Source organism: Lepidochelys kempii, chromosome 11, assembly GCF_965140265.1.
Source record: "Lepidochelys kempii isolate rLepKem1 chromosome 11, rLepKem1.hap2, whole genome shotgun sequence".
NCBI lineage: Eukaryota > Metazoa > Chordata > Testudines > Cheloniidae > Lepidochelys > Lepidochelys kempii.
Window position 1 is genome coordinate 80,412,270 of NC_133266.1, and position 23,683 is coordinate 80,435,952.

The following is a 23,683-nucleotide window of genomic DNA, read 5'->3' on the forward strand; positions in this document are numbered from 1 at the left end:
CTACAAGATCAAACCTGAAGACGGTCCAGGGCAAATAAAGACGGTGCATAGAAACCTTTTGCTCCCTGTGGGGGAATTGGTAAGCACCCCTTGTGAGATGGGCCACGGCAGGGCCGCCGGGCAGAACAGAGGTGCTAGACCAAAGCCGCCATCCAACACAGACAGTGGGCCCCCTGCAGCTAACTTACCCCTATTCTGCACATCTGAGAGTGAGTCTGAGGAGGAAGACACAACCCTGGTGTATCCTGGGATGGAGACAAGATTTCAGTCTCGATCAGCTGAACCAAACGAGAGTTTTCCCTCTTCCGCCCTAAACCCAATGGCGGAACTATTTAGGCCCATTTCTGACACCCCTGTGCCGCTGATGAGACCCCCGTGTGATGACACACACAGGTTATTGGACAATGGGGACAGACAGGTAGAGGATGTCCTGGGCACCTTGGACCCTCCAGCGTTAGAACTAGGAGTGCAGGGGCCTACGCCAGTAGCCGAGGGACCCTCCAGGGAAGCCTCTCCATCCGTCACTCAAGAGGATGTTCCCCCTACCTCGGCAACAGAGATTCTCAATAGACGAGACAGGGTGATAAGACCAGTGAAACGGTTAACTTATGATGCACCTGGGGTGACTAGTGAGGAGCCAATACATTTAGCACACAGGCTTGTGGAAGCTAAAGTGGGCTTCCTGAGGCCCTTTGGAGGAAACCAATGAGTTGGTATAAAGGGAGTGTGATTTGTCGGGACGACAAAGTCTCGGCTGGGGGGAGGATGTAAGCAGTGTCAGGATGAGCTCCACCCTGACATCTGGTGGTGAGGTGTGGCAAGTTGTGGAAAAGAACTTCAGGGGCCGATCTCATTTGCATAGGCACACCCACCCCGCCTAGAATGAGACCATAGCTGCCCAAATGGTCACTTTGGCTGCTGTGGGATCCCCAGTGTCTCTGTTATTGGGGCAGGAAGAATAAATTGTTATTACCCTGATTATGGGAACTGTGCTTGGAACTGTACGTGGCCTTTTGTTACGATGGAGGGATTCACCATCAACTAAGTAGCACTCGCTAGGCAAGGGTCATGGGTTCCAAAACTGTGTGAATGGAGAGAGGCTGGGGACAAGTAGTAGTACTTGGTGGCATGGGCCCCTTGGTGAGGGCCTTACATGCTGATTGCACTTCCTCCTCTCTCCACTGTGGAATATCAGAGCTAATTTTGATTTCATTAGAAGTCTAGTTATAGGCTGCTGAGCTCACTTTGGGCTGACAGTGCACCAGCACTGGGGCTCCCCTACTATAAGCTGAATTCACCTAAGAGCTGAAATCACTGAGTGTTGTGTTAAGTAGTGGGGGAGCCTGAAGATATATTGTGGAGCAGTTTGCGGGACGGCTGGTGAAGCAGTTTGACGCGGAGCAGTGTGTGGATGGCAGGAGCTGCTTGTGGGCCGTGGAGCTGAGTTCGTGGGGCAGCTGAGCGAAGGAGTTCGTGGGGCGGCTGACGGAGCGGAGCGCAGCTGAGCGAAGGAGTTCGTGGGGCGGCTGGCGGAGCGCCACTATGGAGCTATGGGGCGGTCAGCTTCAGATCACGTAAGGTGCCTCTTACCCCCGTCCCATTTCCACCCAGGTTGGGAGGTAAAGCTCCGCCGATAAACTTTCGAACTCTGGGGCTGCCCTGACCAGGGACAGAGACTTTTGGGGCATTGGACTTTTGGGACTTTGGGTGATTTGGGGTTGCTGGACTCAAGAACCAAAGGGAAAGGGGCATGCCCCAATTTGCCTGGGGTGGGGTTGTTTTTGCTCCTGGGTTGTGTTATGAATCCTGTTGGTGGTGTTTCCCCAACATAATGCCACATTGTTTCTCTCTGTTATTAAAAGACTTTTGCTACACTCAGACTCTGTGCTTGCGAGAGGGAAGTATTGCCTCTGGGAGGCGCCCAGCAGGGGTGGTATATATTTGTCCCAGGTCACTGGGTGGGGGCTCGAGCCGGTTTGCATTGTGTTATTGGAATGAATCCCCTAGATATTGAACCCGGCCCTTGTTGCTGCCAACTCTGACGGGCAGAAGGGTTACAAAAGAAAACTTAGTTTGACGCATTCTGTCTGGCAGGCAATCACTTATCAATAGTTGTGGGTGTAAAATCCCCATTTCTTTATGGTTTTGTCTTTATGATCCCCACTTCTCTATAAGAAAAGGAGTACTTGTGGCACCTTAGAGACTAACCAATTTATTTGAGCATAAGCCTTCGTGAGCTACAGCATCCAATGAAGTGAGCTGTAGCTCACGAAAGCTCATGCTCAAATAAATTGGTTAGTCTCTAAGGTGCCACAAGTACTCCTTTTCTTTTTGCGAATACAGACTAACACAGCTGTTACTCTGAAACACTTCTCTATAGTTTTCTCTCTGGTCTCTGTCTGGTTCTTTGATTGTTTTTGTTTGTGACATGGCTCATTTTGTGAGGTGTGAATTAATTAAGGTGGTAGGATTGGTTAGAGAATTTTGTTACACTATGTTAGGATTGATTTCTAACATTTTAGTACAATGATTGGTTACAGTACAGCTAAGCAAGGCTCAAGTTTCACTATCTAAAGTGGGGTCCAAAAGGAAGTTCTTGGGAACCAACTCCAGGACACAGCTCCAAGGTCAGAGCTGCCAGACCTCAACAACCAGCCTCCCCAGATGACCTAATCCTGACTGTCCAGCAGGGAAAAATTATCTGCCTTTTTGGGACTGGGAGTAGTGAGCATTTTAGGGTTAATGTATGCATTTTTGGGTAATAACTGTTGCTGACGAGAGGGTAAGTAGGATATTACTGTGTAAGGCTCTGTCACTGGTAAGACACCCCCAAACCCGCAGTGTCAGGCTCCGCCTGAGCCCTTGGCATGGGGAAAGGGCGGGTGCCTACATTAAGAGGGTTACGCCTTGAGCCCTAGGGCCAGGGTAAAGGTGGGTGCCCCTAAAGGAGTGTGCGACTAACAGAGAATTGTGTGCTGGTAACACAGCCCCCCTGTGGTCCCCAGGCCATAGTTTAGCCCTCCCACCCTCAACTCTGCTCCTCTGGGTTCTTCACCTCCCCAGGCCTGGGGCCTGCCCTGGGGTCCCCTCTCTCCCACTTCCCAGGCTGGCAGGAGATCAGCCTGCCGGGGGCTGACAGCGGGAGCCTCTCTCCCACAGCAATGTCCTGGGGAGAGAACTCAGCTGCAAAAATATATCGGTGACATCTGAGAGTTCTAGCCCCGGAACAGAAGTAAGGCTTCATTTGACTTAGAAATCGCATCTCTGGCGATGAATTGGGGCGCGTTGGCATGTCAGTCCCTGGCACAGCATTGCTCTGCAGGCGGCAGGGGTGCCAGATCCCAGTGGAGGGGGAACGGGCGGGAGAGGTGTCTCTCCCGGGGGCGGGGGGTGTTTCTGTGTAAGGGCCACACACCATTTCACCCTTCTGCTGTCTAGCACTGAAAGACAGCGCGGATGAGACTTCTGTTAACTGCCTGCTGGAGCTCAAATCCCGGATCACCAGGCCTGAGTGCTAAGCCTGAGACCGGCTCTGAGACAGCTGAAAGCAGCTGCTCCTCCTGCCCGAGGTGAGGCCCAGCCGCTAACTGCTGGAGCCCCCCAGAGCTGGGCTGATCCGGGGAGCTCAGGATGTGGCATCGCCGAGGTGGCAATAGAAACAGGTGGCAGCAGAGCCGGCGAAGGCCCGTGGCCAACGGGGTGGAGACACAGCCGCACAGTGGCGCACAGGGTGAACGGTGGCACCTGGGAGCCACTTGCAGTCATGGCCGCAATAGCAGCTGAGGTGTCCCTCATTGTGACCGGGGTGGGACGTGAACTCCTGCCCCGTGAATGCAGCTCTGAACGCCGGGTCTTTGCTGGCCAAGGACAGCAACCGTGAGAGGGGTGAGGAGGTGGGTAAAGGAGCCTTTGTTTGTTGGACTTTCCCAACGCAAGGTGAGGAGCTGAGGCAAAGGACACTGCCCAACGTACTCAGGGGGTGGGCGTTTGGCTCACGGTCATATGCTGATGACTAGTGGTGATGGTGTTTTACCACGATAGTGCCGGGCTCCTTTCCTCTTTCTGTTAAAGGTTTTCTTTGCTATACACGACTCAGTGAGGGGGAAGCACTGGCTCTCAGAGGCGCTGGGGGTGGTGGTTAATTTTCCCAAATTACGGGTGGGGACTCAAGCGGGTTCTGTGCTGAATTGTTATGAGGAACCCCTCGATGCTGAACCTGGCCCTGGTTGCTGCCGACTCCCCCCGGCAGAAGGGTGGCATTTGTACGGCAGGGGCATGCAGTGAAAGGCCGTCAGAGTCTCCACAGCAGGGCGAGGCCAGGACAGTCGGGCAGCTACCACCCCACACCGGAGTCAGGACACCTGGGTTCTGTTTCCAGCTCTGCTGCAGTTCACTGTGTTACCTCGGGCAGGTCACGTCACCTCCCCATTTGCTTCTCTCTGGAACAGGGGTTAATGGTATTTCCTTGTTTGGCTGGAGTGTTAACTGTCAGAGCAAACCTGAAACCACAGAAGGAAATGGAGAGAAACCACGGTCTGCACCGCCCTGGTGCGAACACGTGGCCTGGCAGCGATAAACCGGCCTGGGCCCTGGTACTGCCACTCGTACCAGCCCAGGGACCGGACGCGCGGGTGTGTCAAGGACGCTCACTCGTGTGCTGCCTCGGGGCTCAAATGTCGACCCTAAAAGGCACAAAACAACAAAGCTCCCGGCTGCAAACGCCGACAAGCCCCGGCATCGGCACTGCAGAGCACCCACGGCACAAGCAGCCCGGCACGCCCCGCGCTGCGCGTCCAGGGGCCCGGGCGCTGCTCCCCCGTAGCCCCTGCTGTCTCGCAGCGCAGGGCCCCGCTGCCCCTGCTCCAGGGCGGGTACCGTGATGGCGCCTGGCTTCCTTCGGCAGGACGTGGGGGTCTGTCTGGGGCTACGACTGCCCTGGCCTCCTTCCCGCCGTCACGCAGTTCGGGGGCGGGGGGGGTCACCCTGGGGGACGGCGCCCCCTGCTGGGGGGCAGCAATTGTGTGCTCATTCTGCGCTGGCGGAAATAGGACTCGGTGGGCGACAGGCTCAACCCCCAGACCTGCCCTCACCCCATCAAAGGGGTTTAGAGATGAGCCTGGCTGCTGAGGATGAATATGGGGAGAGGGAGGGGTCGGCGGGGAGAGGGAGGGGCCACTGGGAGGGAGGGCAGATGGCGGGGGGCTCTGCCCTCCCTTCCACTCCGACTCTTCACCCTGATCTCCCCCATCACTTGGGGCAGCCAGGCCCAGCCCCACAGGGCAGGCCTGTCACTGCAGCATGAGTGGGGCGGACTCCCTCTCCAGGCCCCCAAACCTCCCCTCCACGCTAGGCCAGGTTTGGCTGCAGCGCCGGGCAGAGGGTGCAGCTGTGGGCTGCCCCTGGGCAGGGTGAGGACAGGACGCTGGCCACCAAGGCGAGCCCTGCATACCGGCCTAGTTTGCCTAGGCGTGGACCCGGCCCTAGTTCGGACCTTGCCGCCGGGGCTCCCCCTCCCGCGCGGCCTCCGCTCCCCGACTCCCTCTGCCCTGATTGGCTCGGGGCTGGCAGCTGCGGGCACAGAGCCGAGCAGAGACACACAAAGGGAGAAGTTGGTGATGAGGCTTGTGGCCTGGGGAGGAACTGACAGCCTGTGGGCGACCCTGGGCCCCTCGTCCCACCGCACTGACACCGGCCAGAGCCCGGATCCCCTTCCCCTGCCAGGATGCTGCTCCCTCTGCTGCTCCTCCCCTGGGCTTGGGGGGCCCTGGCCGGTAAGTGGGGACCCCCCTCCCTGCCCTTTTTGCTGCTGGGGGAGGTTGCGCATGATATAATGCCGGGGCCAGGGTGGGGCAGCACCACATAAGAACGGCCGGACTGGGTCAGATCAAAGGTCCATCTAGCCCAGTATCCTGTCTTCCGCCAGGGGCCCGGGCCAGGGGCCCCAGAGGGAACGAACAGACAGGAATCATGCAGTGATCCATTTCCTGTCGCCCATTCCCAGCTTCTGGCAAACAGGGGCTAGGGACACCATCCCTGCCCATCCTTGCTAATAGCTATTGATGGACCTGTCCTCCAGGAACTTATCCAGCACTAGTGACCTTTGCTGGGGTGCAAGAGGAGGAGGGAGGCAGGTTAGGGTTCAGCAGGAAAACCCTGGACCTGGGGAGCATTAACAAGACTGAGACGCCTTAATCCCTCTCCTCACCCACTTTGTCCTCCACTTCTTTCCTCTCCCCTCCCTCCCACAGCCTCCCCTCCTGTCTCCCCAGGGTCTCTCACCCTCCGGCTGCTCAAAACCACCATCTTCTACAACGCCAGTTCTAGCAACGTGGAAGGGATGGCCCTGCTCGGAGACCTGGAGACCCACTTCATGGATTGCAGCACCTGCAGGATCCGTTTCCTGCAACCTTGGGCCCACCAGGGCCTGACCCCGAGGCAGTGGCAGGACCTGGAGACAATGTTCCATGGCTACCTGTCCAAATTTATCCTTCTCATGAACAAAGTGGTTAAGGATGAAGGGGAGCACTGTGAGTATGGAGCGGTCCCCACGCCCAGCTGGGAGCTGAGAACTGACACACTCACTGTAGTAACTGAGTGTGTCCTGACAGGGTGGATGGGGGTCAAGACAGCCAGTTCCTGGCCCTTAGGCTGAATGGAGCCAGGGTGCCCTAGAAGGAAATAGCCCCATTTTCCATTCTCCACCCCGCTGAGCCAGTCCCCCAGCTCTGCGGCCAGATTGCAGCCTGTGCATCCTGGAGGGGAAAAGCCCCGTGTCCTGTCCCCTGAGCAGTGGCAAATGGTTTTTCACAGCCACTTGCCCAACCAAAGGCCCTTGTTCATGCTACCGGAACCTGGCCAGCCTGAACACTGAGAACTGACACCTTCAACACACGACTTGGAAGGGCAGGAAATGCAGAGCTAAGCAAATCCCGCCCCGCACCCCCACAACCAGCGCTGCCCCAGGGCATGGGACAGACCCAGCAAGCCTCTTCTCAGCTGCTCAGCCCAGTGTCTGCACTGGGTGTCTGGTGCTGGAGCACTAAAAGAAGGTCCTCGGGGGAGACTTTCTTTCAGGAACCCTTTACCCACCTGCCCCCAAATTTGCACCACAAAGTCTCCCTTGCACCTTGCTGGGGCAGAGCTAGTTTCATGGCAACTTGCCTGGGCATGTGCATTTCATGACAGAGCGACAGCCGGCCCTGTGATCACAGCTCACAGCTGCAGGAACCTCTCGGTGACAGGGCTCAGACAGATGCTCCTGGGGCTCAGAGGTTTCTGCCTCTCCGGCTGACGTAGTGTGAGACTCGGTGTGTCATGCCCTGAGGCGCTGCTGAGGAGACATTTGCTGGCAGAGGTGTGAACTGTCTGTGGGCACAGGTGCGTGTCACCGCCCGGCGTAAACACCACAGACAGAACCAAGGCCCAGGGACTTTTGTAACGCTGAGAAGCCAGACTTGTCCTTGCTACCAGTGAAGAGCTGAGATCGGGGAGCCCAAGGATGTAAGTTTATTGAGGCTCAGGGCCATAATTTACTCTAGAGCATCATAAATCACTTTTTAAAAAATTAACATTTAAAAGTCTGGTGATTTGGGCAGGGGGTCTGTATCTCACAAAACCCATGAGCAAGGGACCCCAAATTTGCACCACAAACTCTAAGGCCCTGATGGAGAGCAGCGATTTTCAAGCCAATCTGACTATGTGTGTGGACCTCAGAGCACTTTGAAAACATCAGCTTTAAACAGAAACTGCAACGTGCCCTTAACTCCATCCAGGGCCGCCCCACAACCCTGCCCCCATCTTTTGGCCTAACATCCTCATTGCTCCTGACATGATGCCTTTATTCTCTCATCTTTCTATTTCTGGCCCCTGCCCCCCCGGTGACCTCCTAATGACCCATCCTCATTGCCCCTGCCCTTTCTGTGCCAGATCCCTTTGTTATTCAGGTCTCCATCGGTTGCGAGCTCCACCTCAACGGCACCTCACGGCAATTCTGTGACGCCGCGGTGAACGGCGAGGATTTCATCAGCTTCAACATGGACTCGGGCACCTGGGTCGCTCAGCACGAGGGTAAGTTGGCCCTCAAGAAACTGGACTTTCTTAACCAGGATAAGAGCACGTCTGCCACGGTTCAGTTCCTCCTGAGAACAACGTGTGTCAGTGAACTCCAGAGCTTTGGGCAGTACGGGAAAGAGTCTCTGGCGAGACAAGGTGAGACTGGACACCACTCCCTGCTCACTGAGATGCAGCCACTTCTGGGGTGGGGTGCAGGGGGCTGTTTAATCAGGTGTCGTGTACCAGTGCAGCTATAGCTGGGGTGGAGCGCAGTCGCGATTTCATAGCCACACTGCACAGCACTTTAAGACAGGACGTGAAGGGGGATTCCGTCAGCAATGCTAACTGCAGAACTGGGGTCTGGCCAGGACAGCGGGTCCAACGCCGGACCCCGGGGGATGGAGCTGGGCTTGGCTAGTGAGTCCCTGAGACTCAGGCTGAATCGTCCCCTCTCCCCCACCCCGTCTCTCTCCCCCTGTCTCAGAGCGGCCGGTCGCCGTGGTGTTTGCCCGAGCGCCTCCCCCAGCCGGGACCCCCGCGCCGTTACTGCTGGTTTGCCGGGTCACTGGTTTCTACCCCCGGCCCATCCGCGTGGCCTGGCTGCAGGACGGGGAGGAGGTGGGGCCGGGCGGGCGGCTGAGCTCCAGCGGGATCCTGCCCAACGCGGACCTGACCTACCAGCTGCGCAGCTCCCTGGCCGTGGGGCCGGGCGACGGGCACAGCTACGCCTGCCGGGTGGAGCACAGCAGCCTGGGGGGCCAGAGCCTGCTGATCCCCTGGGGTAGGTGCATGTCCCCGGGGGGTGGGGGGCTGCAGTCATGGTCTCTGCGGACTTTTCCTGCACATCTCAAGCAGGGTGGGGTCCAGGCAGTGAGACTGGGGTGAAGGGAGGCAGAAGAGGTGTGTGGGGATGGATCGGGGGATCAGGGTAGAGGAGCTGAGGGGAATGGGACAGGACTTGCACAGGAGGGGCAGGGTGGGGGCTGAGGGGAGAAGTAATGGGATGGGGTGGGGAGAGCTGTATGGAGTGTGGCAGAGGGGAGACAATGGGGCAGAGGTAGGGAGGGCTGGGGGGGTTGGGGAGAGAGGCAGGAGTCCAGAGGCGATCGGATAGAGGGACTAGGACTGGCATGCGGGAAGGCTGAGGGGCTGGGAATGTGAGGGGAGCAGTGAGGGTGGGACGATAGAGGGCAATGAGGGAACAGGGTCAGGGTAGGTGCATCTGAGGGCAGTGGGGCTGTTTCAGGGGGAGCAGGGGAGGTGGGATGGTGGGGATGGCAGAAGGAACAGGGCTGAGGTAGGGCAGGGCTGAGGCCAGTGGGTTGGGTGGGGGCAGCAGGGGGGACTGACGGGGTGGCTGAGGGAACAGGGTCAGGGTGGGGAGGCTGAGGGCAGTGGGTCGGGGCTGGGGGAACGGGGGGGGCTGTGGGGAGGCTGAGGGAAGTGGGTCGGATGGGGGCAGCAGGGGGGACTGACGGGGTGGCTGAGGGAACCGCGGTGGGGTGTGGCAGGGCAGATGGCAGGGGGCCCAGGTGAGGAGATGGGGGGACTGCAGGGGAGGCTGAGGGAACAGGATGCCCATTCCCAGCACATCACCCCCTGTGTGTTACAGGGCACAGCAGGCCCTGGGGCCCCGGCCTGGCCGTGGGCATCACGCTGGGGGCTCTGGCCGTAGCCGCCATGGCCGTGGTGCTGTGGTGGAGAATACGCAGGTGAGTCCTCTCCCACTCTGGGGTGGGGGTGGGGAGGCCGTTACACCCCATAACCCATCCCCTCTGCTCTCTCCATCCAGGGGCCACCGGGATGTCAGACCAGGAGAACCCAGAGCCTGAGGGGGCAGCACCGGCTTAGATGTGGGGATCGGCCCCCCACTTGGGGCCATGGACCTTGGGGCTGAATCCGCACCTGGCTCCAGAGCTGAGGGCCCTGAGGCCCCTTCTGGATCGGGGCACTGGGAGTTCAGGGCCCTGATTCGGGGATGGGATTCTCCTCCCTCTGGGACGTTTAGGACACGTTGGTCACTTGGGATACAGGATCCACATGGAGCCAGCACTAGCCTGTGCCATTCAGGAAACCCTGCAGGGAGGTGCTGCTCAGCAGGCCCCTCCAGGGGCTACAGGAGCCAGGGCCTGGATGCAGGGTTCAGGCCCAGCTACATACACAAAAGGAGAGGGTAAGGTGGGGGCCATGGGAACCAGGAGGGGATCCTGGCAGGGCATTTGGGCTGAGCTGGGGTGCCCGGGAAGCAAGCGGATTGGCCGTGGGACATAGGCCCAGCTACCCCCTGACAACAGAATGGCCCATGGGATGCCAGAGAAGCTGCTCCAAGCCACTGGCTGGGTTGAGCGCTCCTGGGGGCAAGGCCCCTCCAGAGCTGGGTGTGCGGCACCACGTGCTCTGGGGATAGATTCTGTTGGTTTGTTCTGTGTCTGCACAGCACCTAGCACAAGGGGTCCAGTGCAACCCTTCTGCCCATCAGAGCTGGCAGCCACGAGGTCCGTGTTCATTATCTCGGGGTTCCCTTTCAATGTAAAACCGGCTCAAGCCCCCGCCCAGTGACCTGCAACAGTTACACACACCCCCCAGGGTGCCTCGAAGAGGCAATAATTCCCATCTCGCAAGCACAGAGTCTGAGTGTAGCAAAAAAAAACTTTTAATAAAAAGAGGGAAATAATGGGACATTAATTTGGGGAAACACCACAAACAGGATTTATAAACATATACCATGAGCAAAAGACCCACCACCAAGTTGGGCAGTGTCCTTTTCCCCTTGGGTTCTTAAGTCCAGCAACCCAAAAGTCCCATTAATGTGCCCATCCCTTCTCTGCACCCCACTCACAGTTGCTGTCCTTTCTCAGTGCATCCGCAGAGTTCACCTGCCACCTTGGGGATGGAGGTAAGGAGGCATCTCACTTGCTCCAGTCTCTGAGGGGCTCTGTTCTGGCCCTCTCCATCAGCCACCCTCCTGGTCACATCTCCCTGCCAGCTCACACACACTGGAGAGTCTCTTGCATCAGAGACACTATCCAAAAGCAGGTCTAATACTTAGACCTAGATATTAATAGCTGTAATTCTGCAACATATAAAACAACTTTTTATTGAATCAAAATTAAACCTCCTACATAACTGAGAGACACCTGATGCCTGTACAAAAGAACTCCTGCTTCCACCACCCCCAATACAAACATCTAGCTCCACTCTCAAGTCACTAGGCTTTGAACCCTTGTCACCTGCCTAGCAAGTACCATTGAATTGGGGGTGAGTCCCTCAGTCAAAAAATGACAAGTATAGTTCTGCTGTCCTTGATTCACACAACCAGGATAACAACCCTTTATAACCCCTGCCCCAATAACAAAGAGACTGGGGATCCCACACCAGCCAAAAGTGACCGTTAGGCCAGCAAGCCCATCATGCTGAGCACCTAGGCAGGCTGGGTGGGTGGGCCCATGCAAATGGATCAGCCCCTGAAGTCCTTTTCCACAGCTCACCACCAGACGTAAGCATCGAGCAAGGGGCCGGGAGGTGGGCGTGAGGACTCCTGGGTTCTAGTCCCAGGTCGGGGAGGGGAGTGGGGTCTAGAGGTTAGAGCAGGGGGTCTGGGAGCCAGGGCCATCCCTACCAACTGTGCTGCCCTATCAGGTGGGAGCGGCCCCTCCACGGGGCGGGGTTCTGCGCTCGAGGGCTGTGGGGTTGCAGGGGCAGGAGCTGTGTGGGGGAAGAAGCAGGGCAGGGAGACTCACCTGAGAGGACGGGGGAGCAGGCAGGAGGCGGCAAGAACAGTGGAAACTGCTGGTGAACAGTGCGGTTTGGGGCAACTGCCCCGGGCCCCAGACTTCGGGGGGCCCTGCAGGGCCCAGGGTGACCCGGGGGGTTAGCAGGCGGGCCTGGCGCCGGCAGCAGGGATCGGGACCACCCCTGCACTTGCCGATGGCGGGAAGCGGAGTGACGTGGCTGGGAGCCGGCGGAGTGGAGCAGACTAGGGCAGGGTCGCTCTCCTTCCCACCACCATCGGCGAGTGTAGGGGCGGGCCTGACACCTGCCGCCAGCGCCAGACCCACCGCTAATCCCCCACCCTGGGCTGCGTCACTCAGGGGAGGAGGCTTGGGGGACGGGGTGGGGTGAAGGTGGGGCAGAGGCAGGAAGAGATGGGTGGGGCAGAGCAGGGGTGGGGGTTTAGGGGAAGGGGTGAGTGGGGGCAGGGTGGGGTGAGGGCGAGGCAGGGGTGGGGCAGGAAGAGGCGAGTGGGGTGGAGCAGGGGTGGGGGCTTAGGGGAAAGGGTGGCGTGGGGGTGGGGAGGAGCAGGGGCAGAGGGGGAGTTGTCCTGAGCCCCGCAGCCCCCTAGTGATGGCCCTTGCAGCGGGCGCAGCCCGTGGCGGGGCTGGCCGGGGGATAGGGCTAGCCACCAGAGCCAGTGCTGCCATATATGCAGCACGCAGCTGCCTAGGACAACACGAAATTCGGGGCAATTTGGGGCCCCAGATTTCCTGGTGTCCTACGCAGCTGCATATGCTGCGAATGCCTAGGGATGGCCCTGCTGGGAGCCAGGACTTCTGGGCTCTATCCTCAGCTGTAGGAGGAGAGTGGAGATCCTGTAATAAAACCTGCTCAATGAATGGAAATAACCTTTAACTATGTACTGCCATCTGCATGACACGGCTGGACCCTCCCACCAGGGCCTACTGGGGTCCCCACAGTCACTGCTTGGAGTGTAATCAGCCCTGCCTGTGAGGATCCCGGAGCCCCAGATGCCTCATTCCTTGCACCTTGGATCAGAGGCTCCCAAAGGTTCCCCGAAGGCAGCAGAGTCAGTGAGAGGGTATGTGGGGCTCAGCTTGGGCAGGGAAAGTGTTAACACAGGAGGGGTTGCCCCTGAGCACTGCTGGGACTGTAAAGTATCAGGAGAAAGGTTATGATCTGCCAGAAGTCATAGTTCTGTCTAGATATGTATATCCTCAATGCATATGAAATTACAAGAATTGTACGGTTTCAGAGTAACAGCCGTGTTAGTCTGTATTCGCAAAAAGAAAAGGAGTACTTGTGGCACCTTAGAGACTAACCAATTTATTTGAGCATGAGCTTTCGTGAGCTACAGCTCACTTCATCGGATGCATACCGTGGAAACTGCAGCAGACTTTATATATACACAGAGAATATGAAACAATACCTCCTCCCACCCCACTGTCCTGCTGGTAATAGCTTATCTAAAGTGATCATCAGGTGGGCCATTTCCAGCACAAATCCAGGTTTTCTCACCCTCCACCCCCCCACACAAATTCACTCTCCTGCTGGTGATAGCCCATCCAAAGTGACAACTCTTTACACAATGTGCATGACAATCAAGTTGGGCTATTTCCTGCACAAATCCAGGTTTTCTCACATCCCCCCCCCACCCCCATACACACACAAACTCACTCTCCTGCTGGTAGTAGCTCATCCAAACTGACCACTCTCCAAGTTTAAATACAAGTTAAACCAGAACATCTTGGGGGGGGGGGGGTAGGAAAAAACAAGAGGACACAGGCTACCTTGCATAATGACTTAGCCACTCCCAGTCTCTATTTAAGCCTAAATTAATAGTATCCAATTTGCAAATGAATTCCAATTCAGCAGTTTCTCGCTGGAGTCTGGATTTGAAGTTTTTTTGTTTTAAGATAGTGACCTTCATGTCTGTGATTGCGTGACCAGAGAGATGGAAGTGTTCTCCGACTGGTTTATGAATGTTATAATTCTTGACATCTGATTTGTGTCCATTTATTCTTTTACGTAGAGACTGTCCAGTTTGACCAATGTACATGGCAGAGGGGCATTGCTGGCACATGATGGCATAGATCACATTGGTGGATGTGCAGGTGAACGAGCCTCTGATAGTGTGGCTGATGTTATTAGGCCCTATGATGGTGTCCCCTGAATAGATATGTGGACACAGTTGGCAACGGGCTTTGTTGCAAGGATAAGTTCCTGGGTTAGTGGTTCTGTTGTGTGGTATGTGGTTGTTGGTGAGTATTTGCTTCAGGTTGCGGGGCTGTCTGTAGGCAAGGACTGGCCTGTCTCCCAAGATTTGTGAGAGTGCTGGGTCATCCTTTAGGATAGGTTGTAGATCCTTAATAATGCGTTGGAGGGGTTTTAGTTGGGGGCTGAAGGTGACGGCTAGTGGCGTTCTGTTATTTTCTTTGTTAGGCCTGTCCTGTAGTAGGTAACTTCTGGGAACTCTTCTGGCTCTATCAATCTGTTTCTTTACTTCTGCAGGTGGGTATTGTAGTTGTAAGAAAGCTTGACAGAGATCTTGTAGGTGTTTGTCTCTGTCTGAGGGGTTGGAGCAAATGCGGTTGTATCGCAGAGCTTGGCTGTAGACGATGGATTGTGTGGTGTGGTCAGGGTGAAAGCTGGAGGCATGCAGGTAGGAATAGCGGTCAGTAGGTTTCCGGTATAGGGTGGTGTTTATGTGACCATTGTTTATTAGCACTGTAGTGTCCAAAAAGTGGATCTCTTGTGTGGACTGGACCAGGCTGAGGTTGGTGGTGGGATGGAAATTGTTGAAATCATGGTGGAATTCCTCAAGGGCTTCTTTTCCATGGGTCCAGATGATGAAGATGTCATCAATATAGCGCAAGTAGAGTAGGGGCTTTAGGGGACAAGAGCTGAGGAAGCGTTGTTCTAAATCAGCCATAAAAATGTTGGCATACTGTGGGGCCATGCGGGTACCCATAGCAGTGCCGCTGGTCTGATCACCAACAACCACATACCACACAACAGAACCACTAACCCAGGAACTTATCCTTGCAACAAAGCCCGTTGCCAACTGTGCCCACATATCTATTCAGGGGACACCATCACAGGGCCTAATAACATCAGCCACACTATCAGAGGCTCGTTCACCTGCACATCCACCAATGTGATATATGCCATCATGTGCCAGCAATGCCCCTCTGCCATGTACATTGGTCAAACTGGACAGTCTCTACGTAAAAGAATAAATGGACACAAATCAGATGTCAAGAATTATAACATTCATAAACCAGTCGGAGAACACTTCCATCTCTCTGGTCACGCAATCACAGACATGAAGGTCGCTATCTTAAAACAAAAAAACTTCAAATCCAGACTCCAGCGAGAAACTGCTGAATTGGAATTCATTTGCAAATTGGATACTATTAATTTAGGCTTAAATAGAGACTGGGAGTGGCTAAGTCATTATGCAAGGTAGCCTGTGTCCTCTTGTTTTTTCCTACCCCCCCCCCCCCCCAAGATGTTCTGGTTTAACTTGTATTTAAACTTGGAGAGTGGTCAGTTTGGATGAGCTACTACCAGCAGGAGAGTGAGTTTGTGTGTGTATGGGGGTGGGGGGGGGGATGTGAGAAAACCTGGATTTGTGCAGGAAATAGCCCAACTTGATTGTCATGCACATTGTGTAAAGAGTTGTCACTTTGGATGGGCTATCACCAGCAGGAGAGTGAATTTGTGTGGGGGGGTGGAGGGTGAGAAAACCTGGATTTGTGCTGGAAATGGCCCACCTGATGATCACTTTAGATAAGCTATTACCAGCAGGACAGTGGGGTGGGAGGAGGTATTGTTTCATATTCTCTGTGTATATATAAAGTCTGCTGCAGTTTCCACGGTATGCATCCGATGAAGGGGGGAGGGATAGCTCAGTGGTTTGAGCATTGGCCTGCTAAACCCAGGGTTGTGAGTTCAATCCTTGAGGGGGCCATTTAAGGATCTGGGGCAAAAATTGGGGATTGGTCCTGCTTTGAGCAGGGGGTTGGACTAGATGATCTCCTGAGGTCCCTTCCAACCCTGATATTCTATGATTCATCTATGATAAGTGAGCTGTAGCTCACGAAAGCTTATGCTCAAATAAATTGGTTAGTCTCTAAGATGCCACAAGTACTCCTTTTCTTTTTAAGAATTGTACGGTTTTCACTGAAACATGCTGTAAATTGGGGAATCAGCCAGATATTAGCTCCCCCAAAGGCAACAGCAAGGAAAGTGACCAACGCCCAACCAGGGTGTGAAACAACCATCAACAGCCATTGTCCAGCAAGGAAGCAACAATGCAATGACTCACCTGCCTGAGGCCACACCAGGGGAATTGCTCAGCCTGACCTTGGAGACTCACTATGGCTCCCAGACATGCCTGGACTTCTGCTCCCAAGCATGTGAGACTGAGAGTATAAAATAGAGACTGTGTCCAGAAGGGGCCTTTCGCCTTCACCCACCTACACTGCAAGCAACAAGGACACTGAAGACTTGAGACTCCAAAGACTGGCCCAGATTTCAGTCTGTATCCTATGGACTGCAATATCCAGTGGGGTGAGAAAAACGGCTTCATCTAGTTGTTGCCCCATCTATGAGGGTTGAGAGTTCAGACTGTGTGCTTAGGTGTTTATTTCTTTTCGTAACTAACTCTGACTTTTTGCCTATCACTTAATACCACTTAAAATCTATCTTTTATAGTCAATAAACTTGTTGACCTGTTTAACTTTACCAGCGAGTTTGCCTGAAGTGAAAGGTAAATTGCTGTTATTGAAGGCTGGTGTATATCCACTTTCCATTGATGAAGTGGTGAACCAATTAATAATATACACGGCATATTCCTGAGGTACAGGGCTGGGAGCTGGGGGGATCTGGCTGGTGCCTCCCGGTGTGATTCAGGAGTGGCTCTGGGAGCATTCATGCAATCCAGCTGGATGTGGGGGGCTCCCCATGTGGTTGTGCTGAGTGATCACAGCACCTGGCGGGGTTGCTGCTGGTCACTGGCAGGGCATTGTGAGAGACAGCCCAGGCTGGAGAGAGTTCAGGGGGCACAGCGGTCCCACAGTCCCAGCCTGCACCCTGGGGGCCTCCTGTCACACTGGGTACTTGGAGACACATCAAGCCCCTCTCCACCGTCTCTGGCTAGGCTAACTATATGTAGCTCCATATGGCTTTCCCAAAGAGGCAGGTTTTTGGGCCTTGACTCATCTTTGTAGCTCTTCTCTGAGCCTCTCCAGTGTCTCCATGTCCTTTGGGCAAGGCAGAGCCCAGAACTGGACCTGGGATCCAGTGCCAGTCTCACCAGAGCCATATGCAGTGGTGACCCCACTGATGTGCTCCTGCTCCCTCTCGTCCTGTGCATATAGCCCACGTCGTGCGTGCCCTGTTCACCACACTCTGCACTGGGCGCTCATGGCCAGCCATGGCCTCGATGTCCTTGTCAGTCTCCTCTAGACCCTCCTGCAGTACTGCTGCGTCCCTGGCTCCCAGCAGGGAAGGTGCCCCTGCTGATGTAGGCAGCCTAGGGTTCAACTCTGCAGGTTATCTCATTGGTTGTTGCTGCCCTTCTCTGTTTGTGTCCTTGGCACGAATGCCACTGGGAGCCCTTTGCACGTTGACAGGTGTTTCCCGAGCCTGTTTCCCCCCCAGACTGCGTATGGGTCACTTAGAGTCCAGATAACAGTGTGCCTAGCACGGGGGTCCTGGGTTTCTCCAACCCTCAGCCCAGCTGACCACCCTTTTACCCAAGGAGAAACCCTGGTGCTGCCATTGTAGAGAGAATTTTTCAAATCGCCATTTTGTTTGCTTATGTTGTGGTTTGTCCACCATTGTGGTACTCCTTCTTGTTGGGCCAGTTGGTGCCCTTTTCAGTGAAGGTGGGAAAGATGCTGTCGTGTGACCTAAATAATCTGCCCAGTAACAGGAGGACATAAAAGGTCACACACACTTCAGTTGAAAAGCAGCCGGCAATTGAGTAGGATGCCCCTGGAAGGATGGGACTGAGAAACCTGCATCATGTGACACTGTACCTGCCCCATGAGGCATTGCAAGCCCTTCCCAAAGCACCCTGCGGCCAGTTGCACAGTGGGATTGGTACCCACAGGGCACTGCTCTCTGTGTCAATGCAAGAGCTGCTAGTGTGGATGCGCTCTGCCGACACAAGGAGCACAGTGTGGACATGTAACGGCAGTTTAATTAAAGCTGTGGCTGTATGTCGTCATAACTTTTGTTGACAAAACTCTGTAGACCTGGCTTAGGACTCATAAAAGGGTGCACACTGGAGATGTGCCATCTGATCAAGATGACTCCAGAGCAGTAGAGGGCACAGAGGCAAACACAGGCTGAACTGGGTGTGAAGCAACACACTGGGGGATAGATGTGGGAGGACTGGTTGGGGATTGGTTGGGATTGTTGGGGATTGGTCCTGCTTTGAGCAGGGGGTGGGACTAGATGACCTCCTGAGGTCCCTTCCAACCCTGATATTCTATGATTCTATGACTGCCAGAAGTGGTGTAGGTGATCCAAAATAAGGATGTGTGCACACAAACCTTGTACCGATAGAACTCATGCCAGAGTAATGTCACTTCCAAAGAGGATTCATTAAAGAGGGATAAGACAGCAGATAAATAAATGGAGCTCAGCTGTTCTCAGTGGTGGCAGATGACAGAACAAGAAGCAATGTTCTCAAGTTGCAGTGGGGGAGGTCTAGGCTGGATATTAATGTAACCCTTCTGCCCATCAGAGTTGGCAGCAACAAGGGCTGGATTCAGTATCTAGGGGTTCCTTTTCAACAACACAATGCAAAAACAGCTCGAGCCCCGCCCAGTGATCTGGGACAATTACACACCACCCGCGGGGGGTACCTCTAAGGGGCAATACTTCCCTTCTTGCAAGCACAGAGTCTCAGTGTAGCAAAAAACCTTTTAATGAAGGAAGGAAACAATTAGGTTAGGGAAACACCACAAACAGGATGCATAAACAGAAATCATGAGCAAACAATTCCAGCAACACAAAAGTACCATTAATGTACCTGTCCTTTCCCTGCATTTCACTCCCAGCTGCTGCCCTTGATGGTGCATACCCAGAGTTCAGAGGTGCATCCACAGAGTTCACTTCCCAACCCGGGCAGAAGGGGCAAGGGAATAAGGAGACACCCTATGCACTCTGCCCCAGGGACACTCACTGCCTGCACTGGTACCCAATTGCCACACCTCCCTACCAGCCTTGCTACTCCACTAGCGCTCCGCCAAGATGTCTTCAGGACCCCCACATATCATAGCTCTTAATGATTTCAGCTGCTAGTGAGGAATCATATACAGGGGGAAGTGCATCATAGATACTGTCCCAAACCAGGTCTAGTACCTAGACCTAAATATCAACAGCCCCCCTCTACAACATATAGCAAAACTTTCAATTCTATCTATTAGCTGTGTTATTACACAGGGCTTTGGAACCCACGTCCCATGCCTAGTGAGTGCTGTTCAGTTGAGGGTGAGTCCCTCAATTGGACAATGCCAAGTACAGTTCTGTTGTCCTTCATTCATACAACCAGTATGATGACCATTTATTACCCCTGCCCCAATAACAAAAAGACTGGGGATCCCACACCAGCCAAAAGTGACCATTTAGGCCACCACATCCTGTCATGCTGAGCACCTAGGCAGGGTGGGTGTGCCCATGCAAATGAGATCAGGCCCTGAAGTCCTTTTCCACAGCTCACCACTAGATGTCAGGGGAGAGCTCATTCAGACTCTGCTTACATTAGGAAACACTTTTTCACTAGGAGGGTGGTGAAGCACTGGAATGGGTTCCCTAGGGAGGTGGTGGAATCTCCTTCCTTAGAGGTTTTTAAGGCCGGGCTTGATGAAGCCCTGGCTGGGATGATTTAGTTGGGGATTGGTCCTGCTTTGAGCAGGCGGTTGGACTAGATGACTTCCTGAGGTCCCTTCCAACCCTCATCTCCTATGATTCTATGATAACATTTCCTAAGCAAGCCTTCTTTATTCTTAAGTTAAAAAGCATTACAAAGAAAACATTGAAAACAACAAAAGAACCTACATGCATGCTAATAACCTTACCAGAGTTAGCCCCACTTCTAACATGGATTCTGGCTGCAACAGTTCTTCAGCCACCCTGGGACATTACCAGGGTACTATCTGGACTGATGGACATCCACATCCCCTCAATTCTCCAACCTGGGATGAGAGCAACCACTCCTGGTCTGTTCTCACAGAGCCTCCAGCATGGAAATCACCCCAGATTTACTGTATGTGTGCTCTTCGCCAGCCACTACTGAATTCTATTAGAGAGAGACACGAGCAAATTCCCAGTCCCAGACTTGGCCCCAGAAATGTGTGTCGCACCCTCCTGGACAATACAAGCCCATAGAAAGTCCACTGTTTTATTAATAGAGAATGTGAGGTCAGGGGTCAGCAGCCTTCGGCACATGGCCCATCAGGAGCTGTGAGGAGCAGCGGCCAGCATGTCCCTGCAGCCCACACCACTTCCAGCAGCTCCCACTGGCTGGGAGCAGTGAACTGCGGCCACTGGGATCTGCGGGGGGGCCGTGCCGTGGACGGTCCGCATAAACAAAGTGTCTTGCAGCCCGCCAGCAGGGTTACACTGATGGGTCACGTGCCAAAGGTTGCCAACTTCTGTGCTAGGCACAGACCCTGTTATCTCAAATGGAAGTTCCCAGACACTTCGATCCAAAGACACTGTCTGAGAAAATAAAGCAAGTTTATGAAGTAGTGGTTAGTTCTGGGAGCCAGGATCCCCTACTGAACTTGCCTGTGCCCTCTGGGTAGGCCCCGTCTCCCCACCAGGCCCAGAGCTACATTGAATCCCTGCCCTGGGAGCCCTGTGCCAGGGAGCTGTGTGATCTGGGTTATCGGTTATAACACAAATCGTGGGTTCCAGCTCCCCCTGGGGAGGGGAACCTGACCCCCTCAGTCCCCCCCATGGGGACTCCTACAACCATTTCTTCTATGAGGTCCACTCCCTGTCTCTATTCAAGCCTAAGTTAATTGTATCCAGTTTGATACAGACAGCCCCCCAACCTGAAGCAAATACTCACCAGCAACCACACACCACAGAACAGAACCACTCACCCGGGAACCTATCCTTGCAACAAAGCCCGTTGCCAACTGTGCCCACATATCTATTCAGGGGACACCATCACAGGGCCTAATCACATCAGCCACATTATCAGAGGCTCGTTCACCTGCACATCTACCAATGTGATATATGCCATCATGTGCCAGCAATGCCCCTCTGCCATGTACATTGGCCAAACCGGACAGTCTCTACGTAAAAGAATAAATGGACACAAATCAGATGTCAAGAATTATAACATTCAAAAACCAGTCGGAGAACACTTCAGTCTCTTTGGTCACTCGATTAGAGACCTAAAAGTGGCAATTCTTCAACACAAAAACTTCAAAAACAGACTCCAACGAGAGACTGCTGAATTGGAATTAATTTGCAAACTGGATACAATTAACTTAGGCTTGAATAGAGACTGTGAGTGGATGGGTCATTACACAAAGTAAAACTATTCCCCCATGTTTATTCCCCTCCCCCCCACACACTGTTCCTCAGACGTTCCTGTCAACTGCTGGAAATGGCCCACCTTGATCATCACTACAAAAGGTTCTGCCCCCCTCCCCCCCCCCGCCCCCGCTCTCCTGCTGGTAATAGCTCACCTTAAGTGATCACTCTTGTTACAGTGTGTATGCCCCCTGTATTTTCCACTGCATGCATCCGATGAAGTGAGCTGTAGTTCAAGAAAGCTTATGCTCAAATAAATTTATGAGTTTCTAAGGTGCCACAAGTCCTCCTTTACTTGATGAAGGAATCCATCAGCTATCGCATCCAGGAACATCTGAGCCCTATTATTATTACTAGCACTCGTCCTCCAGTCTATATCTGGGAAGTTAAAGTCTCCCATGATCACGCAGTTCTCATTAGTATTTACTTCATTAGAAACATTAAAGAGGGCTCGATCCATATCCAGATTAGATCCCGGTGGTTTATAGCACACCCCAAGCACTATCCCAGGGGAGGCTCGAGTAGTTTTCTTCCCCAATGTGATTTTTGCCCAGACAGACTCTGTCTTAACCATTCCATCGCTTCTTATTGCTTTACATTCTACCTCATCATTGATATACAGTGCTACTCCACCACCTTTGCCTTTATTTCGGTCTTTCCTAAACAGCACAATACCCGTAGTCCAGTCACGACGACTATTCCACCCTGTTTCTGTTCTCCCTAGAATATCTGGTTTCACTTCCTGCACCGGTAGGTCTAGTTCCTGCATTTTGTTACCTCGGCTCCTCGCATTAGTGTACAAACATCTTCATTTTTGCTGTTTGGCCTCGCTCACGTTCTGTACCTGATTAGGCACGGTCATTCTACAGCCAGTATAACCTATTAGACTGGTATCCACACTGCCCTTCCTCCTTATAGCCATTCTCCTACCCACGGCTGTATCCTTTCTTACTTTGTTTTCTTCCCTCTCAATGCTAAAATCCGGCGTGGAGATTACCTGGACATCTCCCAACCATCTCCCCCAAATTCCTAGTTTAAAGCTCTCTTAATCAGTTGTGCCAGTCTCCACCCTAGAAGCCTATTTCCTTCCCTACTCAGATGAAGTCCATCCGGAGAGAACTGTCCTCTGTCCAGGAATGCCTCCCAGTGGCCATACATCCCAAAGCCCTCCTTATAGCACCACTGCCTGAGCCATCTGTTGATAGTCATAATCTTGTCACACCTTTGATGCCCTTCTCTAGGAACAGGCAGAATCCCACTACAGATCACCTGAGCCTCGATTTCCTTAAGCATCTTCTCCAGCCTGGCATAGTCTCCCTCAATACGTTCCAGCGAGAATCTAGCCGTATCATTTGTTCCCACATGAGGGACGATCAGTGGATTCTTTTCTGCTCCCCTTAGGATCCTCTTCAGCCTCAGGGCCACATCCCATATCTTAGCACCAGGCAGACAGCTCACCCTTCTGTTCTCTGGATCAGCTCTGGTGCCAGGCCCATCTGTTCTTCTCAGATGGTGCTCTGCATGATGGGACTGCTGGCCTAAATGGTCACTTTTGGCTGGTGTGGGATCCCCAGTCTTTAAGGTGCCACCGGACTCCTCGTCATGTTTGCGGATACAGACTAACACGGCTACCCCTCTGGTACCTGTTTCTTTGTTATTGGGGCAGGGGTAATAAAGAGTTTTTATCCTGGTTGTGTGAATCAAGGACAGCAGAACTGTACTTGGCATTTTTTCCTTGAGCGACTCACCCCCAACTCAATGGCAGTCGCTAGGTAGGGGACACGGGTTCCAAAGAGCGGTCAGTTGGAAAGGCGGGTAGGTGGTGTTGGCTGTCTTGTGACTAGTCTGCTCTCACTTCTGTAATAACAAAGCTAATTGATATTCAACTGAGAGTCTTGTTACAAGCTGCAGCCCCTGCTACCTAGGGCTAAGTATTGGGCCTGCTTTTGGACATGGTTTCTGATGCAAGAGGCTGCCTAATCTACCATTGTTTGCTGTACACCAGCAGTGAGGCTCCCCTCCAATCACTGTAGTCATAGAATCATAGAATATCAGGGTTGGAAGGGACCCCAGAAGGTCATCTAGTCCAACCCCCTGCTTGAAGCAGGACCAATTCCCAGTTAAATCATCCCAGCCAGGGCTTTGTCAAGCCTGACCTTAAAAACCTCTAAGGAAGGAGATTCTACCACCTCCCTAAGTAACGCATTCCAGTGTTTCACCACCCTCATAGTGAAAAAGTTTTTCCTAATATCCAATCTAAATCTCCCCCACTGCAACTTGAGACCATTACTCCTCGTTCTGTCATCTGCTACCATTGAGAACAGTCTAG

The 23,683-nt window shown here is 53.8% G+C and overlaps 1 protein-coding gene across 1 annotated transcript; it reads left to right on the forward strand.

Annotated features, from left to right (window-relative positions):
* The first annotated feature begins 5,600 nt into the window (after positions 1-5,600).
* On the forward strand, positions 5,601-9,956 carry LOC140895991 (antigen-presenting glycoprotein CD1d-like). Its single transcript, XM_073307033.1, is given in 7 exon segments — positions 5,601-5,697; positions 5,700-5,771; positions 6,249-6,527; positions 7,927-8,208; positions 8,537-8,833; positions 9,665-9,764; positions 9,845-9,956. Coding segments are annotated over 7 exon segments (1,152 nt in total). The 5' UTR covers positions 5,601-5,615; the 3' UTR covers positions 9,885-9,956.
* The last annotated feature ends 13,727 nt before the right edge of the window (positions 9,957-23,683 follow it).